This window comes from Drosophila montana, unplaced genomic scaffold, assembly GCF_035044405.1.
Source record: "Drosophila montana isolate Dmon_TW-CO22-7 unplaced genomic scaffold, ASM3504440v1 contig_3217_1, whole genome shotgun sequence".
Taxonomy (NCBI): Eukaryota; Metazoa; Arthropoda; class Insecta; order Diptera; family Drosophilidae; genus Drosophila; species Drosophila montana.
Window position 1 is genome coordinate 1185028 of NW_026998097.1, and position 14735 is coordinate 1199762.

Below are 14735 nucleotides of genomic sequence, written 5' to 3' on the forward strand. Positions count from 1 at the left end.
TACAACTTTCGAAGGCAGACAATTTTATATGGAGATAAACACGTGAATATATTCTTGTTGAAAGGTGACGACTATTAGCTACTCTCTGTTTGAAAGTAGAACAGCCGTAAACATTTGAAAGAAATGTAGGAATTTTTGAAGGAATCTTAAACAGCATAGCTTAGCTGACAAATGTACGAATTTTGATTGCTCTATCTAAATTGACTCCAATTGATAGAAGAATAAGCTTGAGCAGAGAGTAAAATAGCATATTAGATTATATATCCAGATAAATCTAAATTTATCAAGTAAGAGTTGAATAAGTTTGAGCTAAATATAAAATAGCAAAATAGATGCTATATCTGAATTGACTTCAGGTGATAAGTTTGATGAGTAATTAATAAGCATAATAGATGCTCTATCTAAATTGACTCCAAGTTATAGTACAATAAATTTGAGTGGAAATTAAAAATCTAAATAGATCTATATAAACTGTCTTTCAGGTATAGTATATAAAGTTTGAGCTGAAAAATAGATGCTAAAATAAATTGAAATATGCGCTAAGCAGCATTCCACACGAAGTCACAAACTGTCTGCCTAGCTGTTATACCCTAGAGAATGCATACAAAAAGCTAAAATTTCTTTTCGGCCTAAAAACTAGAAATTTCAGGCTTAGCCTCGCAGGAAATAGTCAAGAGTAGTCAGACAAGAATATAAATTTACTCTAACTTAGCTTATTAATCAAACGTATATATATTTAATTAATTATATAGTTAGTTAAGAATTGTAAAACGGCTTACAAACGTCTCTCTCTCTCTCTCCCTCTGTCTCTCTCCCTTTCCCTCCGATGCTCTCTCTACATCATATCTTGATCATAGCACTTGATGGTATTATTGCACTCGTCGTCGTGCACTTGACGGAATACTAGAAATTAAATATAAAATATTTAGTATAGCTGACAGTAAGGACTCGCGAGTAACTCACCGTTCTTGGTATTGAAGCAGTTCCATTCGCTCAGCTCACATTGTCCTGGGAACTCGACGACGCATTTGTCATTGGTGGCGCAGACGGGTAGCGATTTCTCTGGACACTGGAAGTTGCATTTGCCCAGTTTCTGCAGCTCGCGTTGCTGCTCGAGCAGCTCAGGCACTTGCTCATCGGCTGTCAGCAAACGCGCTGTACGGTGGCTAGGCTGGGCTGTGGTGCTGGTGGTGGTGGTGGTGCTGCTGGTGGTGCTGCTGGTGGTGCTGCTGCTTTGCTGGTTCTCCTTTTGCGCCTGGAGCTTCTCGTGCTCTTTGATCGACTGATTGATGGCTTGGGGTATGTGCGTCTGCGCCTGTTGCATCACATGGCTGACGTGCTGCTGTATCTTGTTGACCTTGTCGCCAATGTCCAGCGGCGCTTGGCCGGGCACTGAGACCACAATCTGCGACACCGGCGGCATCACCACTTTGTTGTAGCCCGCAACAGGAGCCGCATGCTGCCATGTGGCCGTTGCCTGATGATTTATCACCTGCGGCACCTTCGGCTGCTCAACGTGTGGTGGCAGCAAATCCAAATGCGGAACTGCCGCTGCATGCTCCTGTGCAACGCCATGCCCATTTCCCTTGCCAACAGCAACCTGTGGCACGTGGCCGCTGAGCGTGGTGGCCTGCCCGTTTGGCTTCTGCTCCAACACATGATTGATGTGATTGGTTATCAGGGTTTGAATGTGCGCCGGCAGCTCGATGGGCTGCGGCAACTGCTGCTCCGGCTTGTCCAACTCCACGGCGTGCGCCAGTGCGAGAAGGGCTGCATTGAACGATGGCGGTTATATCCAAGTCTCTCATAATCTTCCAGAGAATACTCACCGAATATGATAAAAGCTCTCATCTTGTCTCTTGGAATCCACAAAGATCACTCGATATCAAGACTCCAATGGGGATTCACTTTTACTTCACGACGCTCGACGACGTTCTGTGCGGCTTTCGTTGGCAGCCGCCAGTTTTTATACGATCCCCAAACTGATCAATTGTGTTTGAAATTAACCAAAGGTTTGTCAAAAGCATTTTTATTTCTTAATGCACTTGTTATGATAATTTAAATTCTGTACTCAGTCTCTGTACTCGGCGCTCTCTAAAGGAACTGGTTTCGATCTGCCTGAACGGTCGTCTGGCCGGGCAAAATATTGTCTGATATAACTCTGCTTTGCATTAATCGCTTCCTTATACAATATTATGAATATATATACGATATTTTAACTTGTTTTTATCAATGTTTGGGGTGTGACGACAAAGTAATGTAAAGCTAATAATAAAATGATTGAAAACGAATTACAACAATTTTTTGAGCACATTTAAATTAATTAATTAATTAAATTTATATTAATTTTTTTCACCACACAACAAAAAGAGATGAGCAGACATTAAAAATTAAAAGGCATACACTTAGGAGTTTAATTCCGATTTCTGTAACATATTTTTAGGCTCAGCCCAAAGCTTATTCCTCACAGCCCGGAAATTGCTTTAAAAAAACAACAACAAAAACAACCTCACACAGCGCATTTAAAACCAATATTCATTTTAGTTTTAATAACTGAATAAATTAAATTTTAAAAGCAAATAAACTGCACGTTATTATTTGGCGTACACAAAAGAAACAAATGCAAATTTCCCACGGGAACTCCGCCCGCTCCGCTCCACACCAAAACAGGAAAAACAAAAGATTTTATTTTTGGCAGGCAGACGACGAACAAATGACAGGCCCAATGCTAATCACGATGATATTTCAGTTTTGCATATTTTTGTCAGGTGTTAAAATAAAGGATTATGGCCAACAGCAACAAAAGCAGAAAGCTGTAAATTTGTTAGTTGCCAATGTGGCAAAATTCAGTTATAAAAACATTTGTGGCAAGCTGCAGAAATAACAGTTGAACAGTTGCTGCACATGCAGCAAGGTAACAACAACAACAACAACCGAGTCCGGATAGCCTAAAAACATGAAACATTCGCTGCTCTGCCTCTGTAAGTTTGACAGGCACTGCCTTAGCTACTCAAACTGTAATTATGTCTTTCTTCCGCTCTAGTTTGCTTTGCCATTGCCGCCGCCGCTGCGAGCGCCACTGTGCTGCCCGTACAGCGGAGCCACCTACCGGCGGTCAACCAGCATGGGCAAATGGTCTGGCTGGATGAGACGATCCATCCGGTGCCCGATAGGTGCGACTTCGCCTGCACCGATCACGATATCGAGGTCTGCGCCCACAATGGGCAGTGCCTGCAAATGTTCACCAGTCGCTGCACCATGGCCGCCTACAACTGTCGCAATCCCCACAAGCGCTTCAATATTGTCGAGAACTATCGCTGCACCCAAGGCTATCAACCCCTCTGCAGCAAGGCGGAGCAACGGGAGCTGCGTCTGACGCTGTGAGAAGAACATGGGCTATTCGGAAGTTGGCTGCAGAGTTATAATAATAATTATAATATTAAAAATAATGATGATAATAATGCAAATATATTTTAAATTAATTGTATAATTAAAATTAATTGAATAAAATAATCATTTACTCAAATTTCGACATATTAATACAGATAGTCTTACAGATGTGATTCTCTAAAGCAATATTATAAGTTTGAATAATTGGGCTTAAAACTAAGCTTAGCCTTAAAATAATTAAAGATTTTTAACAATTTAAAAAATAAAAAAAAAAAAAAAAATATTGACATATGTGTTAGGTCATTTATACAGATATGACCATGGTGAGGCTCGTAACTGCTGATTCTCATAGAAGAAATATATTTTTCCATATAAAGCCTCCATTATGACCGATCGTTTTTCTATGACCTATATGATAGAATAGTTCCATGTTGTTAAAATATTTCACATTTGTCAGCAGCATACTTACGTAGTATTAAAAATATCAAATTGATTATATAAAACTCAGCTTGCGACCAATACGTCCTTTTCTAATATACCATACATATATATATATGCATATATACTATACTATATATACACCAAAAATTAGATCTAAGAAGAATTTTGGTTATATCGACTCCGTTGAGTAAGTATTATAGAAATGTATTATATATAAAAACAACAATATATACATATAATATATTCAAATATTTATGTATAATATAAATAACTAAAATATATATACGTAGTGCTTTCTTTGCTTTATATATTTAGTGAAAAAATTATAATACCCCCAGCATGAGTACGAATTAAAAGAAAATAGCGGCCTTCTCTGCTATTTTCCAGAAATACTTTTACAATTGCATTTGTTCTTATTCTTTATTATCAAATGTATAATTTTTATGACAGAAATTGTAATAAGTTTCAGGCACCAACCAAGTTTACATCTTAAGATCCTCCTCTTTGCAGCGACGAGCGCATAAGCCCATGCGGCAGACATCCTCATCCACAGCACGGAAGGACAAATCGCGATGTTTACAATTGAAGGTGTCCATTATGCATTGATTGGGGAACTCATGGATGCAGATGCCATTGTGGGCGCAAATAGGATTCAGCTCAAACTTGGTGCACAGCCTATCGCAGTTCTCAACGGGAGTTGGAGGAACTGGTACCGCCACGGATGGGCCTGTGGTGCCAGCCAATAGCAGCTGATGACAGTTCTTGGAGGGCATGCGCTTGGTCGACACATCTGGTGTATGCGTGGTGCTGGGTGGTGCAACGACAACGGGTTCAACTTCCGAGGTGGCGCTTTGTGTGCTGGTATTTGGATTTCCTGGATGGGGAATACCTGGATTGGGGATACCTACATTGGGGACACCTGGCTTGGGTATGCCATGATTTGGTACGCCAGAATTGGGCAAGCCGTCGTTCTCGACTCCCGGGTTAGGTATAACATGATTTGGTACGCCAGGATTGGGTATACCATGATTGGGTACTCCAGGATTCACCGTTTCGACAATAGCTCTCATATTTCGCACCTTGGCCGGCGGCACCTTAACTGTGGGCGGCACCAGCACCTCCTCGCCTACCACCTTGCCCGGCTTCAGTTCCACCACATGCGCCACCTCCACCTTATCCTTATCCTGAGTCATAACGGGCTTTCCATTTGACAGCAACGGCACTTGGACAGTAACCCGACCGATCTCTGCACTTGGCTTCACCTGCGCTGTGACAAATGCGGAACACAGCAGCACTACGAAGACATATAAGATATCAAGTGAGACTGGATGCATCCGACACATTTACAGCTGAATTTTCACCTGTGGCCAATACCAAAAGGAGCACCTTTCCCATCATCTTCGACTTCGACTTGTTGGACTTCTGTGTCCTGAACTGGGCCTTGTCAGGGGCTTTTATACGATTTGAGAGAACTTCGGAAGTTACCAACCCGTTTTCAATCGAATCCAACAGCTGTGATGACTTAACGTAATATTTCAGAACCTGTTTTGACAAAGCTTTCCTCATCCTCATCCAGCAATTATGATTATTTATATTTTTTACGGGTGCGTTTCTGGCACTTGATTAATTTGAAAGAAATGCTTAGCTCATTTCTTTGAAATGTTTTATAAAATTCTTTTTATTATTTTTAGTAATATTTCATACACTTGCTTGGTGTAAATTACATTTAAAATTATATGCTATGGGGCACAGATATAGTATTACATATGTATATTTAGTTAAAATATAATGGACTTTTTAGTGTTATCTACAAGCTTAGCAGATCGCATATCGTGCCTTTTCCAACACTAACTTGCTTTCTATTATACAAATTAGGTTCTTAAAACTTTTAAAAATCATTTAAGGCATCAAATATTTTGATTAGCAAATCGTTAAATTTAGTTTTGATATAGATAGTTGGTGTTATTAATATACGTATATATATATATATATAAAAAGAGAGTTGACCACTTTGAGTTCCGTTTTAAGTTATCGTTGAGTTTAAGTTTACGCTATTAGGGCTCGTCCACAGCTCGAATACGATCTATGTACTCTAATCGAACTGCTTAGCGATCCCTAAAACTTTGCACATTACGTCCATTAATTAAGTTTACAAAACACATATGTATCATTAGTACGTAATTCAGTTATATAAGATTAGTTTTTCTTTCTGTTTAAATATTATCATTTTTGCGTTCGACCTAAAACTTTCCTTGCCTTCTCTTAGATCAAGTTTAAACTAAAACTCCGACTACATATCCTGGGGATTGTCCATACCATAAACGCAAATTTTTGATAGGTTCTTCATCGATCTGTATTAGTATCTGGGCAGCTTAAGGCGCTTGGGAAAATGATTAGCACAAAAGTCTTTCGAAAGAAAAGAGAATATAGAATATAATGAAGGCATACTAAACAGATTAGGAGGAAGAGGAGAACATAAAAGAAATTAATTGTAGCAGATTTTGCTACGGAATTTAAAACACACTTCATACATATAAAGAAAGCAAGAGAGTAAAACGTTTTTAAACGAACACAAGTTTCCCAAGTGCTTCCCAGTACTAAACTATATTTAACAAAGTTGAAATCATATTTAAATATATATAGATATATCAAACATTTTAACGGTACTCGGACCTGTCTCTATGCCTACTCATATACACATCATATACATGGTTATAATTATTTCTTGTATATTAATAAATATTGTTTGTTTTAAAAGGTGTATAATCTTATTAGCTAATAATTGTTACAGTTAATATCTTCAGGGCTCAACAACACTACAAAAACTATAAACAATTTGCTGGGTTAAACGTGTTTCCTTTTCTTTTGTTTTGTTTTTTTGACAATATTGGTTTAGTTTCTATTTTACAAACATGAAATTTTTTTATACATAACGATTGGTTAAAAAGTTTGACAAAGAAATATAATATGAATAACAAAATGTTAAACTAATTTCACATAAATTTGTAGTTCTGTTCACTTGTGTTGTTCGGTTTAAAAACTACAATAAATTGTTATAAAATAAATTACGACTTAAACTGTATACATAAATATATATTGGGGGGGGAGGGCTTAAAATGTATTTTAAAGTAGTTCATTAGTTAGTTTTGCTTGCTGATCTTTTCTTTTTTGTTTTGTTTTGTTTTCTTTTGAGTTTAGTTTAGGTGGTCCAGTTACCGCAGTATCTGGGTTTAGTTTTATTATTAAATATTGTTGTTCTTTTTTTTTTTGCGTTCTTCTATTTGCGCTCCATGGGCTTGACTTCGAGCAGCTGGGGATAGTTCTCCACAATGTTCAATAGGATCGTATCGATGTAATGCTTTAGGCGCACATTCTCATCCTCCTTTTCCTGGAAGGCCTGTTGCAGCTGTAAGTTGATTGGAAACCGATCAATTAAATACACTTTTAATCCGCGAAGAGCATCCAACACAAAGACAGGCATGAATGACACCTTATATATTTACACTTTTATATACAACATGAATGTTATGAACTTTGATGATCTTGAAAATGTTGTTGTTAAGCACCCAATGAAACCAACAGAAAAGATTTAAAATTTTCGTAAGAGTTAAATGCCGAAAAGAAATAAGAAATAAACGTGAACCACAACCAAATAACAGTGGCTGTCAAACTGCACACAGCTCATGCACAGCGGCTCCAAAACCGTGATTTTGTGTAATTTTACTTTTTTGTTGCCTTTGGTTTTGTGCTTTAGTTTTAGTTTTTGTTTTTATCTTGGTGAATAAGCATTACCTGACTTAAGGATGCTAATGTGGCTGAATCCACAGAATCCTGTAATACAATAAATACAATATAAATATATATATATATGATGTAAACAAACGACGCAATGCGAAACGGGCACAAGGTGTGTATGCAGCGGGACTCTCAAACTGTGCGACTAAAAAAAGCATGACTGTGCGTGGGCGGTGTGTTTGACAAATTTGTTTTGTGGGCGTGGATCGCGGCATAAGAATAGCAATAGAGCAAAGCATGGGGAATAGTGTGCATATTTGTGCATGGCATTACAAACCTGAGCTTGTGACATCTCCTCCAGCTCCTGGGCCAGATTGTTGAGGGTGCCGTTCAACAGATGACGACCCTGCTCCACGCCGTTGGTCAGCATGGTGGCCTGATTCGCCAGCATGGTTGCCTGCAGCTCCTCGTTCTGCTCCTCGAGGGCTGAACAAAAAAACGAACGTGTAGAGTAAAGTGTAATGGAAAAGGCTGTCCTGGTCTACTTACAGCGATTCTTTTGGCGCATCTCCTCGAGCTCCTGATGCAGCTCCTCCAGTCTTATGCTCTCCGGCGATGTGGTGGGCATGGCACGTGCCCCATTCTCCTCGCGGGCGCGCTGCAGTTCGCGGCTCAGCTCGAGCATTAGCTCTTCGGTGGACTTTTTCTCCTGCTCGTGCCGGCGCACCGTCTGCAATTGCTCATCGTATTCCTGCTGCAGGGCGGCAATCTGATCGCGTGCCAGCTCCAGCTGCTCCTCGGTGCGATGCAAATCGTTGGCCTGTTTATCGCACAAGACACGCAATCGTTGCGCCTCATCGCGCAGTGCATTCGCCTCGATTTCGGTGGCTTTGATCTTCATCTGGCAATTCTCATTCTGCAGCGAGGCTTCGCGTTCCACACGGGCCAAAATTTCGCGATGGCGCTTCTGCTCCTCGGCCAAACGCTCCTCGGCTCGCAGTTCCGACTAATGAATAAAATTATGATTTAGAATTGTGTGACTGTCAAACTGTTGCAGCTACTCACCTCTCTGTACTGCTCCTCGAGCATGTGATAGCGCGCCTGGAGCACCGCATATTCAGTCTTGGTGCGCGTCGTGCGATCCTCGGCTATGTTCTGCGTATCTGACAGATCGTCCACCTTGCGCTGCAGCAGCTCCAGCTGAAAGAGGCACAAGAGATTGCGAAATGTTAGTTGAATTGTTTATTTATTGTATTGGAGTTTCGAGTCGATAAAATGAATTCCATTAATGCGCTACTAACACAATCGCTTTTCATGTGCCGCAAATCGTGGAGCAGCTCATTCACCAACTGCACATCAGCCATGTGATTTTTCAAATACATTTGCATATATATGATATATACATGATCTGGGTCTCTATATGTCTCTATATGCTGTTGCCTGCCCGTATGCTGTTGCACTCCGCTCATCAAAAATTCAACAAATTTTTGTTGGCTTTGCGCGTCGGGCGTCGTCTTTGCACATTTGCTTGCCCCAACCGACTGCAAACTCAGCCGGAGGCTGTTTTATTTGTTTTTTGTTCGACAGCGCCAAAGAAGAAGACGGCAAACGACGCACACTGTAGGCTGGCAACACTTAATTACACTGCGCAACAAAATCATAAAACTAAACATATAACAAGAGTCTGCAAAGTGCAAGCATCGGATATGTTTACTTTATTGAGAACTCTTTTATTACATAACTAATTAGACTGAAGAGAAATTACATTCAAAAGAATTAAGTTTATGTTAGATTTCAATTGTTTGTTGCACAGTGCTATTAGGCATGCCTAGCCCATATAAATATCATAAATATTAAGTATACGCCCAAGTGTTTTCCAATTGTGAAACAGGCACCCCAACAACAACATGTTGGCGTTGCATTCATTAACTATTTTTGGTCGCTATGTGAAACCAAATTGTTGACTGCAGCGATTTAAGTTTGCTGAAACTGCTGTTCAGTGTAATTATCAATGAATGTATATATACACACTTCTATATATGCATGTATTTATATGCACAGTGCATATAAGAAATCACTCGGCATTTGTGTGCTCAGCTGCCGATAAGAAATGTTTAAGGCGGATGCGCATTTGTGTTGCAAGTGGAATACAGGGTAACTGATAGCCAATACAGATGCTGACTGTTGCAGTTTCCGTTGCATTCTAATCGAACAGTGTTGTAAATGTAAATTAGAAGCTATTAAGCAAGGCTTGTCAGTGTTGCAAAATGAATAAATAGAAAGCTAGCTATGTAGATTTGATATGTTGTAGAAGGAAATTTTATATTTATTAAAAACTAGTCAGACTAAACAAATGAAACGAAATGTCTAGTGTTGAGAAACATTTCTATTGTCAACTCTGAAGACTATCAAATTAGAAAAATTAGATTAAATATTAACAGAATTCTGCGCTCTTTACATATATATTTGTTTATGCACAATGCTTTCTGCTTACAAAAAGTCAAGTGAAAAGTTCAATTGAATAAAATGCGACATAAAAATTGTGGGTGACTTGGGCTGTGCAGCCGCCGTCAAACTGTAGGCAAAGGGTTCAATTAAGCTTAATTAACTGAAATTTGCGACATTCGAGGGGACAGCAGCGTAAAAATTGGCAAACACAAAAAGAAAAACAAATAAGCGACTGCAAAGCACAAAACAATTTGACGTCAACGCAAATACTGAGAGCTCTACAGAGAATATATTATATATTTCTATATATTATCGAACAGAATGAACAAACAACGCGACGCGCGGTACGGCAACAACTAAATAGATCTAGGAATGAGGCCCCCGAAAATGACATGTAAACTATCTATATGACTGACACACAGCTAGAGAGCGGGAGCGAGAAAGAGAGAGAGAGGTTCGCTGAGTCAAAGTCTTTAGTGCCATATGAAGGGGGCTCTATTAGGGTCTCTGTTACTAAAATATGTGTACAATGAACCATGCCAAAAATTATAGTACAAACATAAAGAGGCACAAAACTAGAATCTAATTGAAATTCTACAGAAAAGAGAGGGGGGGGAGGGGTAACAAAAACAAAAACCGTTGGCCAAAATAAACAAAAAGTACAAGCCATAAAAAAAATGTACTAGACATAAAAAGAAAATAATAAAAAAAATCCAAGCAGACGCATTAAGTAACAAGTGCCGTTGTTAAACAGGAAAAGCAGAGTGTATGTGCGAGAGAGAGAGTGAGAGAAGGGGGTGGGGGAAGCAGAGGGGAAGTGCAGGTAGCAATTTCTATATGCTACACGTTTTCTTGTCACTTTTGTTGCAGCCCATCAAAAAAAGTCAGCCAAGTTAGCGCCCGAGGGTCAATGCGGTCTGCATGAAACACCCTGTAGACATTTTGTTATATTTCAACACTGGCAGCAGAGGAAACTGTGAACTGGAAAGTTTTCACAATGTGACAGGTGACATAATGGTGGGGGGAAATGGGCACTCAATAATGAAAAGAGTGCGCAGCAAAAGAAATACAGCTGGCAAAGGTTAGGAAAATGCATTAGGCAGACGGCTGAACAAGTTGATGATATTTGTCGAACAAAATCGAAGGGATTGCTATATGAAATTGAGTGACATATTGAACAGACTTAACACATGATTCTTAAAGCCTTTCAATAATATTAGCTGATGCTCAATCTTTTCTTCAACTTTTCTTTTAAGTCTGGGACTAATTATGTCAGCCAAAAAGATTCAGTAAGCCTTCCGAAACTCTTATTAAACATATATCAATCCATACAACAGCTCTTAAAAATATTGATTTATAATAACCTCCCTCACTTATTGCCCATTATCCACACATTGGCAGCTCATAAACTTCAATTGAACAACTTTGAACCACAGCCCATCAAAGTCAGCATTAGCTTTGACCTCAAAAGATTTGGAACAACAAACAAAGAAACACTTGCAACACTTTTCCGCTGGCAACACAATGATCCCATTTGTTACATTTATCAAACGCGAGTCCGTTCCGATTACCATATATCAGGCATACGATGGAGCATATAGTAAACAAGTGGACGCTGGAAGAAGCATCCGTTTGCTGTCTTATCGGAGCACCAGCGACCTCCAGGGCTTGTTGCTTGTGAAGACTGTTGAGAGCATACGAGAGTTTTGCTCTTGATTAATAACATGCTCGCATTCACAGCTGTATGCCCAATTAGCAGACCCCAATAGGCTTCAATGGGAGTGAGGAATGAGTGCTGTAGTCATGCATAAAACTGGAAAATTGCATCATGCAATTAGTTGCATGTCGAATTCTCAGCTAGCGCCGTGTGTACCCCATGGTGCCGCAGACTGGGAAAAGTGCATGTTCCAGCTAGCTACATACATATATCTCAATATGCCTCATTTAATTTCCCCTCAACTGTTGCAATCGCATTAGCTCTCTCGCACTGCAGCAGATTAATCTGTTTTAGAAACTTAAGAGCCCAGAAGACGCTTCTGTTCCCGTTTCTCATTTCTCGGTTACTTTCGTTGACACATTTTTACACACTAATCATCCGTTTGGTTAAGTTTCGGTTCATTCATTTATTTTAGGTTCATTCATCAAAGTTGTTTTTATTTTTAGGGAATTTCTAATTTGTCTTACATTTTTCTAATTTTTTTTCTTTTCTTTTCTCAGCAGCTGATCTCATTTGACGCATTTCTCGGACTCTACGAAAGATAATTTATGTGTTTTCTGTTTATTTTCGGCAGATGTTTGCAATTTACACAAAAATATTCTATAAAAACAAGAAAAGAACCGTGTTTGTTTAAATTTAGTTTTTTTTTTTAAGGTAAATATGTCAAGGAAATGTGTAAACAATTTGAAAAAAACATTACAGATAATTGGGCACTAAGCAAATGTTTTTGAGCTTGAAAATGGAAATGAAATAGGTATATTCGCCAATATTTGATAAGTTGATCAACACTGGCCTCAATTTGTTCAGGATTTGCATGCCTTTATATTTCCATCACAAATATTTGCTTTACCCTTTGCCAACACTTGTATATGTTTGTATACGCCTTTATAACACTACTGCATTTATTTATATATGCCTTTCCAACATTACTGCATTAGTACATATAAACAACTTTCCAACACTGGTGCTAGTGTTTTCTTCAAATTTTGCCTTTTCAACACTTACATCGTTTGTTTCCAGCATTTTAGTTCAAGTCGTAGCAACTATTTAAATAAAATTCACATAAATCGGTTGACTTTTTACACATATATTTACACATATATATTTTAGTAGTTCTCACGAAACAATCCAGAGGTCGACTAAACTATCTGACTTGACAGCGGCGCTTTTTTATAGTAAATTGACATTATTGACATGCTATACTAGAGACTAGAGACAATAACTAGTATATACCCTCTGGCATGCGAATTCAGTTTGGGTTCCACGCAACCCTAAACATTTGGAATAGCCACACAATTAAATTACCCGCAATGATGGAAAGGGGAACGTTTAATGCAATTGCATCGGACATATTACATGTAATATTAAAGAAGCTATTCTGGTCAGATTGTGGAGGGTTTTGCTTACTTGCTCGTTGAAATTATCGCAAATCTCCGCGCTGAGGGCGCCGTTCATTTTGCTGTTTGTGCCGTTTGCGGCTCCCCCGTTGCCGTTCTCCTCAAAATCACAGAGCAATTTGTTCTTGAAGTTCTTAAGGTTTTCCAATTTGAAACCGTTTGTATTCGTATTGTTTGTCTTATTATTGAATTTACTTGTCAACGTTTCCAAATTGTATATTTTATTATTATTATTATTGCTGTTGCTGTTATTATTATTATTCGATTCCAAACTATTGTTGTTCGTTTCGAGTTTGTTTTCGATGAACACCAGCGAATTAGGCTCCGAATCGGATGGCACAATATTCTCAAAATCAGCCGGATTGAGGCTGAGAAACGTCTCCTGATCGAACAGTATGGGCTGCTTGCCAAAGCCAGGATATTGCCCAGCCACGCCCACACCCACGCCCAAACTGTAGGCGTTGCACAGAGGATTCTGCGTGGAGCTCGTGTTGAAATTCAAATTCAAATCCTCCAGACTGTCCGCTGACGAAAGATCTTGACTAGCGCTCCTCTCACTGCCAAATTTCACGCAATTGTTGTTGTTATTGTTGTTGTTCAGTGCGCTGCTTTTGTGATTTATTGCTGTTGTTGCTGCTGCATTCGCTGTGGGTCCGACAAATTCGAATTGACCCGCCCACATATCATAGGCTAAGTCAATGCTATCGGGCTGGCTGGCAGGTTGACTACTCATGATTTTTTTGTTCGAGTTTTTTTTAGACGAATTTTGTTTTGTTTTTTGATTTTGATGTGTTTTTTTCTTTTGGCTTATGTATTTTTTAGTCAGGGGCGTGGCACTGGGCGTTGGGTATTCACACTTGCTGTATGGGTTGATTTTTGTTGATGTTGTTGATGTTTGTTGTTGCAGTCAGTATTTGTTTTACTTCAATATTTAAGGCACATTTTTGGGATATTTAGACTTTAGGTTCTTGTGTTTTTAACATTTTTTATAACTTGTTGGGCACTTTTCTGTGCATTGTTGCACACTATAAAAACGTATTAAATTTAAATACAATTAAGAACTATTCGATAGACTTTAGCATATTTTTGCTTTGCTATTTTTAAATAAATGTTATATTATTTTTTTGTTATATGCAATCACATAATTTTAAATTATATTTTTTTTTAATTATTTTACACAAACAAAATAGTTTAATTATTTTTGCTATATTTGTTTTTATTGCCAAACTCTCTTGGTATGTTTATTGGTTGAATAAAAGTTTGCCTTTGGGCAGTTTTTCTCAGAATTTGATATGAATTTTCTACTTAGAGCAGCGCAGCTCCAAAGAAACAGAAACAACAATTATGTTGAAGTCAACTCTCACAGCAATTAGACTCCGCTGACCAACTTGTGGCGTAAAATTCAAGAAATCCACGCATTATAAAACATTATAGAGCAATGCGCACGCATATTTCCCTAATGAGTTCCTTCAACCCGAAAGAACAATCAGCAGCAGGTGCGAACAACAATTGCCAGAGGTATTTTTAATTTGTATTAGACTGTGCGGTAATTTAAACGATATTAGAGAACCGAAGAGGACCGAAGAGACCTTCTCAAGATGAAAATC

General features: G+C 38.7%; 4 protein-coding genes across 14 annotated transcripts in view; 1 reads left to right on the top strand and 3 right to left on the bottom strand.

Annotated features, from left to right (window-relative positions):
* Positions 1 to 789: 789 nt before the first annotated feature.
* LOC135433334 (uncharacterized) lies at positions 790 to 1851 on the bottom strand. Its single transcript, XM_064689351.1, has 3 exons — positions 1830 to 1851; positions 964 to 1770; positions 790 to 903 (listed from the first exon to the last, which is right to left on the bottom strand). The coding sequence occupies exons 1-3, from the start codon at positions 1849 to 1851 to the stop codon at positions 836 to 838; spliced, it is 897 nt and encodes a 298-aa protein (XP_064545421.1). The 3' UTR covers positions 790 to 835.
* A 1105-nt stretch (positions 1852 to 2956) lies between these two features.
* Positions 2957 to 3384, top strand: LOC135433335 (uncharacterized). The gene is made up of 2 exons (XM_064689353.1): positions 2957 to 2981; positions 3044 to 3384. Exons 1-2 carry the CDS (start codon positions 2957 to 2959, stop codon positions 3382 to 3384), a joined length of 366 nt encoding a protein of 121 aa, XP_064545423.1.
* Positions 3385 to 4313: 929 nt separating this feature from the next.
* On the bottom strand, positions 4314 to 6238 carry LOC135433242 (titin). Its single transcript, XM_064689247.1, has 2 exons — positions 5193 to 6238; positions 4314 to 5125 (listed from the first exon to the last, which is right to left on the bottom strand). The coding sequence occupies exons 1-2, from the start codon at positions 5401 to 5403 to the stop codon at positions 4314 to 4316; spliced, it is 1023 nt and encodes a 340-aa protein (XP_064545317.1). The 5' UTR covers positions 5404 to 6238.
* A 786-nt stretch (positions 6239 to 7024) lies between these two features.
* nuf (rab11 family-interacting protein nuf) overlaps positions 7025 to 14735 on the bottom strand; it is a 56048-nt gene continuing 48337 nt past the window's right edge. For 4 of the 11 annotated variants that reach the window (XM_064689253.1, XM_064689256.1, XM_064689261.1 and 1 more), the window contains 5 exons: positions 8632 to 8766; positions 8116 to 8572; positions 7904 to 8052; positions 7624 to 7662; positions 7025 to 7237 (listed from right to left, as the gene is read on the bottom strand). In XM_064689253.1, coding sequence (XP_064545323.1) covers positions 7109 to 7237; positions 7624 to 7662; positions 7904 to 8052; positions 8116 to 8572; positions 8632 to 8766 — 909 coding nt within the window. In that variant the 3' untranslated portion in view covers positions 7025 to 7108. Of the gene's footprint in view, positions 7238 to 7623; positions 7663 to 7903; positions 8053 to 8115; positions 8573 to 8631; positions 8767 to 8867; positions 8964 to 12736; positions 12770 to 13138; positions 14154 to 14735 lie in introns of those variants that run through there. The other 7 variants (XM_064689255.1, XM_064689257.1, XM_064689252.1 and 4 more) reach the window with 6 other exon arrangements.